Here is a 17359-nt window from a genome sequence, read left to right as displayed (position 1 = left end):
ACGGTTTAACTACTGTCAGCCTGAAGACCTGTGGTACAGAATAGAGAATGGCTGATCATATTTAAGATTCAAGCTTTAATTAATGGTAAGACGTCTTTGAGCAGTTTTGTAGGATTGGGGTTTAAAAGACACATTGATGGTTTGGAGGAAATAATTACTACAATTGTTGTCGCACATAATGCAAGGATAATTTTAGTTTCGAAGTTTGTACAAGGTTCACAGTAACAGTCAAATTTACAGTCAAATTTCTTGAATGTGTATTTCAGGTAGAAATGTGAAAAAAAAGAATTCCCGTTTTAACCACAGATCTTACCTAAATCTCTGTGGCAAGTAGATATTGGTTGCGGCTTGCCTTTTAGCAGCGAACTGTTTCCAGCGCTTTCAAGAATCCATGCACACATAGCAGAAAAGTCCTTTTGGATGTGATTCTTGTCATCTAGGTTTTCCCTAAAGCTTCAAGGTTATCCTTATCCCTGACACATATATCTCCACTATGATGCCCAATAAATATGCATGCCACCACACAGCAGATACCATCATAAACTTGTATGTGCATGTAGCAGCGCAACAACAATGAGCCTGGATCACACCATTTTGCCGTTTTCAACAGATGATGTGTAGTTCTTAACACATCTGTTCTAAAAGATCATACAGTGGTAATTATATATATACAATTGTGTTTGGGGTTTGCTTTATTTATGTATTTATTTATTTTTTGCACTAAATCCTGAAAGGGTCCCCTACCTCTGTCAAACAGGGTTTCCCTTAAAACACAAGTAAAATATAAGCCTACAGACAAATGTTGTTCTGCTGTTCACACAGGAAGTGGCTAAGAAGTAGCAGGAACTCAAATATTAGAGTGAGTTCCAGTGAAATGATGTTCGGGTGTAACTAAACAGGAAATTGTATGACACCACATGCTGCAACATATGTCCTGTGAATTGCTTCAACCGCAAAATTTTCCACCAAAGAAGAAGAAAGAACATGAAAAGTAGGAAATACTAAGAACTCCATCACTGCGACGCCTGACACCAACAACCGGCTTTCTCAGATTCGAAGACGCAGCATGGAAACTGCATATTTCCTGTTTTTTCTACACCTTTCCTTGAAGGGATACTGTGAAGCAAATCATCAAACAAACAAATCAGGTATTTATCATAATACAAATTGTAAATCATACATTACAGCAGAAGTGTTTTAAAATGTTGTATTTTTTTAGAGGAAGTGTGAAGAGTGACTATTTTAGATTGATATATGACAACAACACGACTCATCTGTGTGTCCAGATCTTCAGAAGCACTACAAAGCTGCGGAGGGACAAAACTTTACGATGCCATACTGTAACTGTTCAAAGATGGTGGATATGAAGAGTACAAGTTCCAGTGCTGAAGGAGGAGGAAATGAAGAGCAATTCCTAGACTGTGGAAAACTGTTTATAGCTGAAGCTAAGCATTCTGGAAATTATTCATGTTTCACAAAGTAAATAATGCTAAGTTCAAGTACTGATATGTTGTATACAGTGATATATTGTTCCTATTTTAGGTATGTTTAAAGACACTGCACCCCGGAACAGTTTTTTGTTTTTTGCTGCTGTAATTGTTTCTCTTGCCCATAGAGACCCTAACGAGGACTCAGATAAAAATAGCACAAAATGCCAAATGTTACTAAAAATCACTGTTTAATCAAGGAATCCATGCCCTGACCCTCCATGCCCTGACCAGGGCTCAAACCATTCCTGAACCATTTTGGTTTTGTAGCAGGGAGCATTATCCTGCTGAAAGAGGCCACAGCCATCAGATAATACCATGAAAGGGTGTACATGGTCTGCAACACTGCTTAGTTAGGTGGTACGTGTCAAAATAACATCCATATGGATGACAGGATCCAATGTTTCCCAGCAAAACATATCCAAATGCATCACACTGCCTCTGTTGACTCGACTTCTTCCGACCAGGACCCTGTCGCTGGTTTTACCAGTGATTCCACACGAGCTGCAGGTTGGGAGATGCTCTAACCCAGTCGTCTAGCCATCACACTTTGGCTCTTGCCAGACTCACTCAAATCCTTACTCTTGACCATTTTTCCTGCTTTTAACATCAATTTTGAGGACAAACTGTTGCTCCCTAACATATCCCACCCACTAACAGATGAAGTGATAATCAGTGTTATTCACTTTTCCTGTCAGTGGCCATCTTATGTCAGATTGAAGTTTATTAGCATAGAAAGATGTCTGTGGGTTTCACCCTCATCATTTTCACTGTAGGTGTTTCAGCAAGACACCTCTTCTCAGCCACTAACAGATATACACATGAGAATGCGAAACCTGTTTTCACTTTAAAAGTGTCAAAGTGTGAATCACACCTCTGAGATGTTTAAATGTTATCATTAGTCAATGAAACTTCACATTTATAGTACCTTTCACAAATCTGAATGCGGCCCAGTTCACTGAGTGCAGTAATTTAATCAAAACTTGTTTAAAACCTTTTTTTAAAACTATCTTCAAATGCAAAATAAATTGTTTTCAATGAGTGTAAATGACTTGCTGCTTCACAAATTTCTGTTACATGTTTGTGTCGCTGCTATCCAGTGGCAACAAGCTGTTCTTCCGTTTGCAAGTGGAGAAAATGAGATGCCTTTGGCGTAATGAAAGCATTAAAATCCTGGTTGTGTCTGCTGGTGGTCAAATCTCCTGCCCAGGCTTCGGCTGTAGTAACAACACAAATGTCACTTGGTACAAGGTGAGTTCCATACAAGATAGTAGTAACCACTTCACAATCTAAACATTGAAATCACAGCAAAACAAGTGTGCTTTCTTACAGAATAAAAAGAAGGTTTCAGACCAACACAGGCCGTCCCGGGAAGTCAGAGAGGTGTTATATCTCGAACCAGTCCATGAAAAGGATGATGGAGTATTTTTCTGTCACACACAAATAATTGAGGGAGGAGTGACATGGACTTTGAGGACGGGGGTTGAGGTCATAGTTATACGTAAGTGCTGTCTTCATGTTCTCATATGTATGTGTATTTTTGTTTTCTTATATGATCAAGATATTATCACTATGGTTAAAGTTCATGATATATATACAGGGAGTGCAGAATTATTAGGCAAATGAGTATTTTGTCCACATCATCCTCTTCATGCATGTTGTCTTACTCCAAGCTGTATAGGCTCGAAAGCCTACTACCAATTAAGCATATTAGGTGATGTGCATCTCTGTAATGAGACGGGGTGTGGTCTAATGACATCAACACCCTATATCAGGTGTGCATAATTATTAGGCAATGTCCTTTCCTTTGGCAAAATGGGTCAAAAGAAGGACTTGACAGGCTCAGAAAAGTCAAAAATAGTGAGATATCTTGCAGAGGGATGCAGCAGTCTCAAAATTGCAAAGCTTCTGAAGCGTGATCGAACAATCAAGCGTTTCATTCAAAATAGTCAACAGGGTCGCAAGAAGCGTGTGGAAAAACCAAGGCGCCAAATAACTGCCCATGAACTGAGAAAAGTCAAGCGTGCAGCTGCCAAGATGCCACTTGCCACCAGTTTGGCCATATTTCAGAGCTGCAACATCACTGGAGTGCCCAAAAGCACAAGGTGTGCAATACTCAGAGACATGGCCAAGGTAAGAAAGGCTGAAAGACGACCACCACTGAACAAGACACACAAGCTGAAACGTCAAGACTGGGCCAAGAAATATCTCAAGACTGGTTTTTCTAAGGTTTTATGGACTGATGAAATGAGAGTGAGTCTTGATGGGCCAGATGGATGGGCCCGTGACTGGATTGGTAAAGGGCAGAGAGCTCCAGTCCGACTCAGACGCCAGCAAGGTGGAGGTGGAGTACTGGTTTGGGCTGGTATCATCAAAGATGAGCTTGTGGGGCCTTTTCGGGTTGAGGATGGAGTCAAGCTCAACTCCCAGTCCTACTGCCAGTTTCTGGAAGACACCTTCTTCAAGCAGTGGTACAGGAAGAAGTCTGCATCCTTCAAGAAAAACATGATTTTCATGCAGGACAATGCTCCATCACACGCGTCCAAGTACTCCACAGCGTGGCTGGCAAGAAAGGGTATAAAAGAAGAAAAACTAATGACATGGCCACCTTGTTCACCTGATCTGAACCCCATTGAGAACCTGTGGTCCATCATCAAATGTGAGATTTACGAGGAGGGAAAACAGTACACCTCTCTGAACAGTGTCTGGGAGGCTGTGGTCCTGCTGCACGCAATGTTGATGGTGAACAGATCAAAACACTGACAGAATCCATGGATGGCAGGCTTTTGAGTGTCCTTGCAAAGAAAGGTGGCTATATTGGTCGCTGATTTGTTTTTGTTTTGTTTTTGAATGTCAGAAATGTGTATTTGTGAATGTGGAGATGTTATATTGGTTTCACTGGTAAAAATAAATAATTGAAATGGGTATATATTTGTTTTTTGTTAAGTTGCCTAATAATTATGCACAGTAATAGTCACCTGCACACACAGATATCCCCCTAAAATAGCTAAAACTAAAAACAAACTAAAAACTACTTCCAAAAACATTCAGCTTTGATATTAATGAGTTTTTTGGGTTCATTGAGAACATGGTTGTTGTTCAATAATAAAATTATTCCTCAAAAATACAACTCGCCTAATAATTCTGCACTCCCTGTAAGTACCACCAATTTTGAGCAAACACAGTAGCATAAAGTTAGGACCATAATTTTTGGGGATGATGACAAATTTGTGTCATTTTTCTTTGTGCTACCACAGTGGATTTTAAAATCAATCAAGATGAAACTGAAATACAGACCTTCAGCTTTAATTCAAGGGGCTTAATAATCAATATTTTTAGATTAGCTGTAAATTACAGCATTTTTTTTAAAATAAATAACCCCCTATTTAAAGAGGATCGAAACTAACTGGGCACCCAAACAGAATTTTAAATACAATGATGATTTTAAAAAATATGGAAGAAAATCCTTTGCAATCATTGTGTAGCCCACCCGTACTTACCATGCCAGGTAAGCACCTTGGGTTCTTTAAACCAAACAACTTTAATCCAATAAGAGTATGTCAAATATTACTTAGTGTCTTGAGTGTTGTTAGATGAACTTTAAAATACTAGGATACCTATTTAAAACTATCAAATGCAGGTATTGTAAAAGTAACAAATTTAGTACGCTTACAAATCGCTAATGTAACACTTAGTCATCAAATGCCCCAACCTTAGTAACTAAGGAAATAAAATGACTCGGACCAGTTTCAGAAACAATTGAGTTGAATTAAATTATCTTGAAAACTAAAACAGAGAATTGTGTAAAATGCCGGGTTACAATTACTTTAAAATGTCTCATTATGTTTGGTATGGTCATTTGGATAACCCAAATTCAACTTCAGTAACACAAAGGTGGGTCCACACTCTCTCTGTGCACACACTCAAGCCAGCATATGTTAAAATAAAATAACACCAACAGAAATGAAAACTTGTTGCAGGCCTGAAGTGATGCTTGGGAGCAGTGTGGCCCAAAACGTGATGGTCACTTCACTCAAAGACGAAAAAATACATAAAATATTGTACCCTATAATGCCAAACTTGCAGTCTTTATGCTCTTGGAAGAGCATGATGAGGAAAAGAACTCGCTGTTGGAAGATATCTGGCAGTAAAAGTCTCTGCACCTCTAGCTTGTAGTCTCTCAGTCAGTTCAAGGAATGAAGAGTGATCGGCAGACATCCAAAGATGGTGCGGGCTCCGTATTAGTATCACATGCACTCTAGGTTGTCTTGGCATCTCTTAACTAACTGATGAATATTCACAGTTTCTACATATTTAGCCACTCAGCTAATGAGCTGACACCCGTGTGTGCTGTGATGCTAACTTAAAGCTAATGCAAACATGAGCAGCTGCACTGTGTTTTTTAGGAGAAATGTCTCCAGCTTCTCACAGGCAGTTTGTAGAATGTGCATATCCACAAAGACTGTTGATAGTCCAATTCATACATACACTTTCTGCACTTAGTCCAATCACTTCCGCCCAAGATTACGTCCACTTAAAATTATGAGCTCTTCGCAACAAACAGGATGCTTGTAAATATGAATATAATAATATTTGGGTGCTGCTCGTTTGGGGTCTCTCTCTTCAGTTACAACAAAGCATGCTCTGTTGGGATTACAGATCAGCTGACTGACTTAAATAGTATCCCATCTCTGTTTTTGCACTATGCTTTCCATCATTATCCATTTGCACTGTAATGTGGAGTTTAATCAGTTTTGTATCATTTGGCTTAACCTGAGCAGAGTACAGAGAAAGAGTATAGCCCTGTACACTTCATCCTGCTACTTCTACGAGCAGTCACATGATCAGTAAACACTAATTACCTTTTCTACTCACAGCCATACATGCCCGTAACCATTTGCACCACCTTTTCTGACACATAATGCAGTATGCTTTGAATCATGAAGTTTTCTGCCTGTCTAATTTGGCCTTCCTGTTCTTAAATGCAATCGGTGGATTGCGACTTTTTGTAATCTCTTTGTACGCACATTCATGAGGCAATTTCTTGAATGTAGATGTCAGTGATATTCCTACCTTCTTGACAAAGTTCTTAATTTAGCTGGATGTTGCGAAAGTTTTTTTTAATTTTTTGTTTGTTTGTCTTAACCAAGTTAAAACTTCTGCAATCAAGAACTTTAGTTGTCTTCAATGGTCTTTAGGATGTTTTGGTGTTGCTGAACTGGCCAGTGCATTCATTTTTATTTATTTTTTTTACAATCTACCATACTGGTTTTTGGCACATGATTAAGGCTCAACATGATGGCCTCCTTCATTTGCACCTCTTTGGACTGCACACTAAGAGTTCCAGTGAACAGCATCCAAATATGAGAAAAAACAGTATGGGAATATGTATAACAATGGCTGTAATTCCGAAACAGTTTGTGTAACACATTTGTCAAAGTCCTTAAATTAAAGCTGAAACTGCACTTCAATAGCATTTTGGCTGTTTGACTTTAAAATCCACTGTAATAGTGAACAGCAGGCAAAAAAAACAAGCAAAACTACAAAAAGTTGTGTCGTATTGACCTAACTGTAACTCTAGGGTTGTTAATCTTCACCTAACTGCTGGGCATTTAAAATTACATAGTCCAATTCATACATACACAGTTGCACAGACTTCTCGTCCTTTCTGTGCATCTCAGTGCAGCTACCAATCACAACATTCATTTTCGCCCATAATTCTTCCGCTTAAAATCATGAGCCTCAACACCAGCATCTTTAAGCTTTCATTTATTCACTAAAACATTTCTGCACTGAAACACTGATTGGCACAGCATCAATAGCTGCCAGATGTTTTATCTGGTTAATGCTCTATACATAGTCTAGCTATTAACATTCAGCGACTGCACTATTCCATTCCTGCTATTGCTATGTGATCCATAGCTATTAACAGGGGTGCACATAAGTGGTCCACAGGTGCGCATTCGCTGTCAAAATACAAGACGCACACCAGATAAGAAGTTGCAATGCGCGTTTGCGTACATAAGATTTTCTGGAGGAGGACAGACATTTGTTTAGAATTCTTAAAGATGTCGAAGAAGCTCCTTTAAGCAATTGCTTTGGTTTTCCTCCACCTCCAAATAAATGTAAGAAGGAGTCCGAACCACAAAAGAAGCACGTATTCTCGGAAAAGTGGTTGCAGGAGGTGAGCTGGCTTCAAACAAAAGATGAACGCACAGAGATGTGGTGCAGAATATCCCGTGAAAATCCCACTCTAGCAGACAAAAACAGTGGCTTTTATATGTACGCAAATGCGCGTTGCAACTTCTTATCTGGTGCACGTCTTTTATTTTGATGGCGAATGCGTGTTGTTTCCCAACAGTGTCTTGTCTTATCTTGTTGTACTCTTGCTATTGCACACTTGAGTGACCACATTGATCTCTTATGGTGCACTTGCAAAACAGCAGACATCACACACAGAGCTTATCCTATCGCCCTGCTCAGTTTTATGTCACAGTTTCCATCCTTCCAGCTTCCCAGTTCAATTGCTAAACTGTGAAGTTAAACTCATGACCAGTTGCACCAATTGTTTTATTCACAACAGTTTTTTTTTCTGAAAGCTCCAATACCATGCTTCATGTCAGCTGCAGCACCACTCTTAAAGGTTATTAAAAGGGGAATTTTAATATAATGCTTTATTGTAATCCTTACATAATGTAACTCAGTGGAAGAAAACACATTGGTTACACAACTTGCATCTTTCTGTTTTGCTTTGTTTTGTTAGGTTATTTATTGCAGTCGTCTTGCAAAAGATTGTGCCACTAAAGGCTAGCAAACAAAAAAAATGCAAAAAGATATATTTTTAAATATATATATATACATATATATATATATATATATATACACACGTATGTATGTATATAAGACAAAGTTATGTGCGTCCTCTTACTTGCTTTTAATAGATAGTTTGGCCAATTAGAAATCTGATACTACAGTCTAATAAGATAAAAAAGTAATACTAAAGTAGGCCAGCGCATACTACCGGATAAAACAGCATGGCCATATCTTGCAAGATCTAATGTCTGTACGTACTCATTTACACATTTGCACGTCAAACAGATGTCCCAAATTTATGCATCCATTTTAACACACTTTTGAAAAGTCAGATTCTATAAATTGCAATAATATTTTTTTTCTAGGCCAGGTCAGACAAATCTGTTCTTTCACCAGTATGTCATTAGTGTATTCATTTACACTGATGCAATGGCATTTCATCCATATTCCAATCCCATAATTTCAAGAAATATAAAATTACACAAGGGACACCTGAATGTCACTGTCCTATAAGAAAACCATTTACATCCCAAACTCAATTTGTACATTACACACTCTACCAAAAAATGTTATTTGGTTCATATGCTGCTCAGAAACTGAATACCACAGGGCCTAACCCACAGTAGGTGGTTAAGTGGTTAACTGTTTGTGTGATTGTTGCTATCATTGCTTTCCTGTGTAAGAACAACTTAGAATGCATGCAAATACATATGGTGATAGTACATTTCATTTATCTGTAGATTTGTCTTATAAAAGAGCTCTGGGTATGCAGCTAGCTATAAGTTAGTGCTGTTACAGTTAAAACTTAGCATACTGTGCTCTGAGCCCCTCTGTAGCTTGCTGACAAGTGTTGTGATGCCAAAATCAGCCTGACAGAGCTGCCTGCATCTTGGCTTATTTCTGCTTGTTTCTTGCTGAATTTTAAGGTGTCGGTATGTCTTGATATACACAGATTGCAAGGAGTCATTTGAATTGTTGTAGTGGCTGTTTCAAAGTAGAGCTCAGATCTATATGTGTATGACTGTTTCTGTAGTAAATTAGGTACACATTTCTGACTTTATTTCCAATCGCCTTCACAGCACCGCCATCACGCAGTCCTCCCAGGATTCCTGTTGATAATGAGCCAAAGGAAGTGGAAATTGGTGATTAGTTACATCATTCTGAAAAACTTATTTTAAAGAAAAACATGTACAGGAAGTGAACACACAAAATCAAGCAGCCCATTAGTTGTTTGTGTCACTTCTAGTGACCTGCTTTTAATGGCTTTTTTTCTCCTCCACTCAATTTAGGCCAGCCTTACACACTCTTATGTAAGGCACTTTTTCCTTTTGAACTAAATTTTTCACCAAAGATAGAGTGGTACATGAATAATGATGGTAACATGACTCTACTAGACAGTAAGTAAGTCGCATCAGTCCCTTACTACTAATGTTATAAAATCCATTCATGTAGCATGCAAAGCTCTCAACATCATTTCTGTAATGCAGACAGAATTCCACAAACAGAGAGTCTTTGAAAAAGTACACGCAAGAGTACGAGGTCATACAGGTAGCTACGATAAATGAGGTGACACCACAGCACTTGACGTACACGTACACCTGCATCGCCAGTAATACATTTGGAAACATCAACGCCACAATCAAGCTGAAAAGGAAAATTAAAGGTAATAATGTTCTTATTGTTACTTCATGTGTTCATGTTTTAGTCAGACTATATTTGTAATAACACTGTTATATCACTGTGCTTTAGTCACTGTTGTGGTCTGCTGCAATAGACAATATTTTTGCAAAAAAAAAAACAAAAAAACTAATCACCAAACAAGCAAAAAATGTGATGAAATCCAATCTAAAGCTAAAGAGAAAGCTATTTAACTCATATTCATCACAAACAAAATTCTTAAAGCACGCGAGGGTTGCTCTGTGTCTGCTTAATGTGTAGTTAAACTGTTTCAGTTTTGTGTTCCAGCTTCTACCCATCCAGCTTCCCATGTCAGTCACTCCTGCTTTGAAGACGTAATACAATCTAAAAGTTGTTCTTTTGTTGTTGCTTTTTTCTTCTTGCAGAGCAATGGCCATCACTGGTTGGGTATGTAGTTATAGCCTTCCTGCTGGTGTGTGGGCCGGGAATCATCGTGCGTGTAAAATGGCTGGAGATACAGCTCATCTACAGATGCTACTTTAAAAATGGAAAACACAATGGAGGTTAATGCAGATGCACATAGACTGGCACACCTGTCTCTCCTCTTTATAGGACATGGCATTACTTCAGGATGGGCATTAAATCCATAGGCTAACTGAAACGCTGTGTCAATGCTTTAAAATAGTCACTTTCTGTAGTAGTGGCAGTCAATATATTGTTTTGTCTCCACAAAGAAAGACTGTTATCATATGTATTTTTTTTTCTCACGCTGTCTTTCGCAACTTGACACCTCTACCAGATGAGAAAGAGTTTGATGTGTTTCTGTCGTATGTGTGGAGCCCTGCATCAGAAGAAGTGTTGGGAGGTGAGATCATTTCCTCCAGATCACCTCTTAATGATGAGGAAGGTAAGCCAAAGCAAGGATTCTTTTTTCACCCTATTACATTTTTAAAAAACATAAAGTAACAGTTTCTTTTGTTGACAGGAGACCTGTGTATCACCGACCTACTTAACGAGGAAGTTAAAGCTACCAAAAAGCCACTAGAGGTGCTGCTGCCCCAAGTGTTAGAGGACCAGTGGGGGTATCGCCTCTGTCTACTGGAGAGGGATGTGATTCCTGGAGGAGGTTAAAAGATCATATATCTGTGTCTGTGTGAGAGATGTTTCCCAAAAAGGTTCCTAATTTCTTTTTTCTCTACAGCATACACAAATGACGTGGTTCTTGCAATAAAGAAAAGCCAAATGCTTATCTGTGTCCTGTCAGATGACTACTTCACCAACAGTAATGCTGTGTTTGAACTGGAATCAGGAGTTCAGGTAGGATTACATACTCACAAAGCAGAACTTTTTCTTGTTTTGTATAGTTTCTGTAGTAATTAGAGATGGCACGATATCACTTTTTTTTCCCAATACCGATTCCGATATCATAAATTTGGATATCTGCCAATACCGATATGAATCCAATACAGCGCATTTTGTAATCAATAAAACAGTTTTTAATAAATATCTTGCTGCATTTTGTAGAAGTTCATACTCAAGTTTAAAAAAAAACAAGAGACTGAAGCTATTCTGTTATACCTGTATGCAAAAAATACACTCCACCCAAAACATTTTATAGTTCAGCAACACTGATTGTTAGAGCCAATCTATAGAGAAATATTTTTGATACTGTTTCAGTTATTATGTTACATGTTTAATTTTGTATGATATGTTGTTAGAGAATAAATGCTGCGCGTTTAATTTGTGTCGGGTAAGAAAACATTACAGCGCATGTGTGGTAGCAGGTTAGAGTGAGCCAGGACGGCAATGGAAATGTGCGCTGTAGCAGCAAATCGTTTTTTGACCGTGACATCTTTTGTTTGTATGTACGAGTCAGAAATAAATCTGAACAGCTCACATTAAGAAGTGGAAGAATTATTTTTTCGAAGCTTGGGACAGAAATTTGCCACTACACTGATCAATCTAATAAATTTAAACCTACACCATCCTCCCTATTCTGGTATTTTATAGAGTACTTACCTACCTAACTAATAGGGTTGCCAACTCCCAGCAAAAATATTAGGGAACCACCCCCCACCCTTAATCGATGATATCAACTTTAATTTAATGCATGTGTAAAACAAATGCACAGAAATCAATTATTTTTCTACAATATTTAAAGAGATTCAACATCTTTCTTCAACAGAATTGCAGACTGCACAGATGGTACCTTCCCAAAGGAAAACGTACTATAGCTTACTTGGGTGTATATTACACTTATTAGTTACTATATACAATAATGGATTTCTGTACATTTAATCAGATGACCACTTTTGTTGTAAGATTCAGATAATTATTTATTCAAAGTTTTTAAATGACATAACAAAGAAAAATATTTCTTTGTGCCCCCCTTTCCCTGTTAATGCCCCACCTGGCCCCCGACAAAACCTTGCTAGATCCGCCCCTGCACAGTTACCAGCCGTCAGCTACTTAGAAAAGGATCCTGTTGTTATTTGTCTCTCAGAAACAGTTCATAACTTCCCTTCAACTCATTCATGTCACCTAAAAGGTAAACCTGTTTCTCCATCACCTGTTCAGCTCTGATGATTCAGTAAGGACATCTCCTGGTTTCATCTTCATGTTTCCCTCTCACCACATATCCAAACCGATATCATGACCAGCAGCTTTTACAGCCGTGGCTCCAGCAAACCTCAGCTGATACTACAAAGTAATATTAAATACATTCTAACAACAGCTTATCAAGCTGAAAGACGGGACTTGCTGCAGAAAAGCCGATCAGCTGATTATTGATCAGTTTCATGTTTGAAGTAATAACAGGAGAGGAAGGGAGAGTGAATGAGAGAAGTAGATGCAACTGCGCAGCAAAGACAGAATAACTCCAGCTTTGTGTCTATTTTTTAATTCTAGCTGAAGTATGGGACAAATCGCTTCCTTTTCACCTCAATATGGAACTCTGATGGCCAGTCCAGCTGTGGATCCATATATCAGTTGTTAAGCTTAACGTGGAAATACTATGCAAATATTCAGGGATGAACTTACACACTTGCTTTACTTCTCTGGGAAAGTTTTCGCCAAGATGAAATGCCGCGGTTAGGAAGCATGTAGCGAGGCTCCAAATGCTCCAACAGACCACCGACAGGTCTGGCAGACAACAGCCGCTCTATCACGTGACACATACTGCTCCGATGCACCGAGCTGGGTTACGCCAATTAGCGCGTTTTGTGAGGTTATTTTGTGATACTTCGGATCGGATTACATTTTTTATTTCTCTCCGATATCCGATCCAGTAATTTAAGTCAGTATCGGACCGATACCGATACGTAATATCGGATCGGTCCATCTCTAGTAGTAATCAGACCAGATGGACTGTTACATGTAAGACCGGTTAAAATTCATTGATTACTGATCCCCCCGGGATAACCTGTGGCAAAAACGACTCTCACAATCACACTTCTAGGTCACAGTTTTAAATCTCTTCTGCAATCGCATACAAAAATTGTTAATAACTGATATTATTGGATTTTATATTTGAATACCCAAGTACACTACATTGCCAAAACTATTTGCTCATCTGCCTTCACACATATATGAACTTGAGTGACATCCCGTTCTTAAACCATAGGTTTAATATGATGTCGGCCCACCCTTTGCACCTATAACAGCTTCGACTCTTCTGGGAAAGCTTTCCACATGAGTATGTTTATGGGAATTTTTGACCACTCTTCCAGAAGTGCATTTGTAAGGTCAGACAGTGATGTCAGACTATGTTGCTTTTGGAAGGCCTGGCTCCTTAAAGACATATACCATAATCTCCACCTCCATCACACTTGGTAGAATGCAGTCAGACAAGTACCGTTATCTTGGCAACTGCCAAACCACACTTGTCCATTGGATGCCAGATGGAAAAGCGTGATTTATTTACTCCCATTGTACATTTTCTGCACATTGGATGCATGCATGTGGAGATTGATCCAGATCCGCTTCCGTACCTGCAACTAACACACTAAGACATTTTGATTATTTGTCATTCACTGCTATCATTCTCATCACCAACACTCCTATTTTTTTCTTTTGTGTCCACTAGGGTAGCTGGTGACCTGCAGTATCACCCTCTGCCCCAGCTGGAGACAATTCTCACGCACACTTTGACACTCCTCTCCTTTTTTTCTTTTCTTTTGTTTTCCTTGTTTTTGTTCCCCATTTTCATCATTTTTAAAACCCATTTTTCACTGTTTTTACACCCACACATCAACCTATTAACTCACTTCTCCAACATCTCTTTTCCTTTCTCCCCAACTGTTCTTCTACCTTTCAACTGGTTCATGCTCAGTGAACCCTTTCTCACACAACCATTCTCTGCCATCTTACAACCCACAGTTCTTACCATACAGTCACATCTTGAGTTTTGTCCCTGGCCACCTGGTAGAAGGCCCGCCCCCTTACTGGATCCAGCCACCTTACTGAATCCAGCCACCTTACTTGCTTCAACAGCTTTGTAGATATTTGACGTTTACACAGCTACGTTCTCCCCTGAAAATATGTTAAAAGTTTATTTTGTGACCCAGAAAGAGTAATAAGAGTAATATTAAAAACTTAGTAGCGGCCGCTATTGTTGAAAACTGGAATTGGCTGATCCACGCTATGAATTCTGGGATATGGTGGGCCATGAAAGACACACCCCACCCATCCTTAAAATTCGTGGAAAAGGAGGACGCATTTGTCTGCATTCGGAGGAGTCTACGAATTTGGACAGCCTTTGTCGCATCGCTGTGGCGTAATCGGCCTACAAATGCAGCCCATGAATTTAGACACCCCCAACGGTACCTTTTCCCTCAGGGGTGATCAGCCCGTCCACGGAACCGTTGTTCAGCGATCACACGGACCATCCTGTTTGTGACATCATCTTATTGCGGAAGTTTTCCATTAAATAAAGCCTGCAGACAAGTGGTGAGCGGTAGCTAACATTCTTTAATCAAATCAAAGAACAGAAAACTAAGCTTGGTGGAGAGGATGCATGACCGTGGGGCAGACGGTCAGCAGAGTCCCTCTCTGAGCCTTGCATGGCTCTCAGTTAAATACCTTCTCTAGGAACAAAAGGCAGTACACAGCTGTTTCACACCTTAAGGTTCACACTCCCTTGCTACCTCCCAGAGTCCTCGAAGAGACAAAAGCCTCTTCCTGTGGAGTTGTCTGCTTGCCCCCAACTTCCTTACCAGACCCCCACCATCTGTCTAACTGCTTGAGTGTGAGACATGCTAAAATCCAGTGGCACTAAGGCATTATATAATAAAATAATGTGAATAATACATAAATAAAAGACATTCTTATACACATCATATCACGGTACCGCACTGGAGTTCACTGAGCTCCAGATTCCATTCAATTCAATTCAAAATTTATTTGTATAGCACATTTAAAAACAACTAACCCTTTGGTTAACTAACAGTTAATCAAAGTGCTTCACAATCAGTTAAGAACAAGAGAAAGCAATAGGAAACAAATATGGATAAATTAGAAACAAATACTGATAAATGAGAAGACAATGAATTAACATTAAAAACATAAAACAGGTACTCAAACTGAACTCGAATTAAAAGCCAAAGTAAAAAAGTGAGTTTTAAGACGCGACTTAAAAGACTGAATAGACTCTGAAGTACGAATCTCCTCTGGCAGATTATTCCAGAGTCTGGGTGCTGCTGCTACGAAGGCCCGATCTCCTCTATGCTTCAATCAAGGTCTCAGTTGTGCTAAGAGCATCTGGTTAGGTGATCTCAGCCCTCTTTTGGGGTCAAACATGTTGAGGAGTTTGTTTAAATAACTGGGCGCCATATTATTTAAAACTTTAAAAGTAAGTAAAAGAATCTTAAAATCAATACGATACTTTACAGGAAGCCAGTGTAAATTTGCTAAAACTGGAATGATGTGTTCATGCATTCTAACACCTGTTAAAAGAAGTGCAGCATCATTTTGGACTAACTGCAAGCGATGGAGAGATGAGTGTTAAGGACCCAAATAGAGTGAATTGCAGTAGTCCAGTCTAGAGGTGATTAAGGCATGAATAAGTGTTTCTAGGTCTCTTGGAGGAAGATGAAGCGGTCTCCATGCCTAGATGCTTGGTTTTATACACCTGTGGCCGTGGACTTCATTTTAACAAATGTTTTGATGGTAATTGAATACTTTTGGCAGTTAAGTGTACCTTCTAAAGCTTTATTTCTTCCCTGGACACATTATGAAAACATGCAATTTTCCTTCCAAACTTCACACTTATGTTTAGCAAATAATGACTATGTAGAAGTTGCCAGTGGAAAACTTTCATTTTGCAAGAAGCACAACCCGAATACAATCCTGTAAGTTTCATTTAATCACTTCAGTGACTTAAATTGAAACCAATAGCTGTGTGAATCTTCTTTTACGATAAAGGTGCAATTTTTTTAAACAAGAAAATATTTATAATTTCTTAACAATTAGATTGTTATCGTTTATTTATCATTATTGTTTTGTTTTGGGGTTTTTTACACATTTTTAGGCTTTGCTGCAAAACTCTGTCCTAAAACTCCTGCTTTTATGGACCACTAAAGCCTCGCCATCTCTTATCCAGCCTGATCCCCCCCTGCCCACACTTGTGCAAAGGGCCTTGGGAGTGCTACCCAGCCTGGATTGGAGGTCAGGGGAACCTTCCCACAGCAACTTCTGGAGATCTTTAAGGAAGACCATGCCCAAAAACAAAGTGAAGCTAGTTTCAGTGAGGTAGCATTAATGATTTTTTTTGGTGTTGGAAGAAACTATAGAATTTATAAGGTTACTCTTCTTTTCTTACTGTACATTATATTTATTTACTGTGTACTGTAAAGGTGAAAGTTCTCTTAATATAGTTTTCATTAAAATGTTGCAAGCACTTTCAGCAAAAGCCATTCAACCACAATTAACCACAGAACGTCAACGGAAATCATCATAAAAAAAAAAAACAGAAATCCTTATGATACCTGAAATATTTTCATGTGTATACTGTGTATAGTATTTTTTTAACTTTGAAATACTGTTTAACACCTTGGTTTTGCTTTGTACTTATTTTTCTTATATAGAGCTTACAGTTTATCATTCATATTTATTCTCTGAGCGTCTGCAATAAAAAAATAAATTCTTCCTGGCTTTAATAATGTATTTTGATTCTAAAGGTCAGAACAAAAACACACGTTAAGGAAATTTCCATGGCACAGATGTAGATTCATAGCTATCATTTTAACATTTTGGGAGGGAAAAAAGGGTGAGTCACCTCCTATACTATAGGGCTGGGTATCGTCACTGATTTCTAGAATCAATTCGATTCTTTTTCATAATCTCACGATTCGATTCGATTCAGTCAATTTTGACTAAGTCAGAAATATTATAAGTCTGATCAATTGTCAGTACTGACACCTATA

General features: G+C 38.7%; 1 protein-coding gene across 2 annotated transcripts; it reads left to right on the top strand.

The window, feature by feature from the left end:
* The first annotated feature begins 51 nt into the window (after window positions 1-51).
* Window positions 52-16893, top strand: LOC120720873 (interleukin-18 receptor accessory protein-like). Of its 2 annotated transcripts, none has more exons than XM_040010717.1 (12): window positions 52-1148; window positions 1287-1479; window positions 2588-2738; window positions 2820-2988; window positions 9380-9442; window positions 9590-9701; window positions 9788-9963; window positions 10364-10501; window positions 10738-10845; window positions 10924-11064; window positions 11140-11255; window positions 16537-16893. In XM_040010717.1, the coding sequence occupies exons 1-12, from the start codon at window positions 1067-1069 to the stop codon at window positions 16687-16689; spliced, it is 1602 nt and encodes a 533-aa protein (XP_039866651.1). In that variant the 5' UTR covers window positions 52-1066; the 3' UTR covers window positions 16690-16893. The 2 variants fall into 2 exon arrangements, with proteins under 2 accessions (XP_039866651.1, XP_039866650.1); XM_040010716.1 differs by having other exon boundaries at window positions 16465-16893.
* Window positions 16894-17359: the final 466 nt, after the last annotated feature.

This window comes from Simochromis diagramma, unplaced genomic scaffold, assembly GCF_900408965.1.
Source record: "Simochromis diagramma unplaced genomic scaffold, fSimDia1.1 OVJJ01000603.1, whole genome shotgun sequence".
In the NCBI taxonomy this organism is placed as follows: Eukaryota; Metazoa; Chordata; class Actinopteri; order Cichliformes; family Cichlidae; genus Simochromis; species Simochromis diagramma.
The sequence above is the reverse complement of the archived record's forward strand: the minus strand, read 5'-3'. Positions and strand labels throughout refer to the sequence as shown.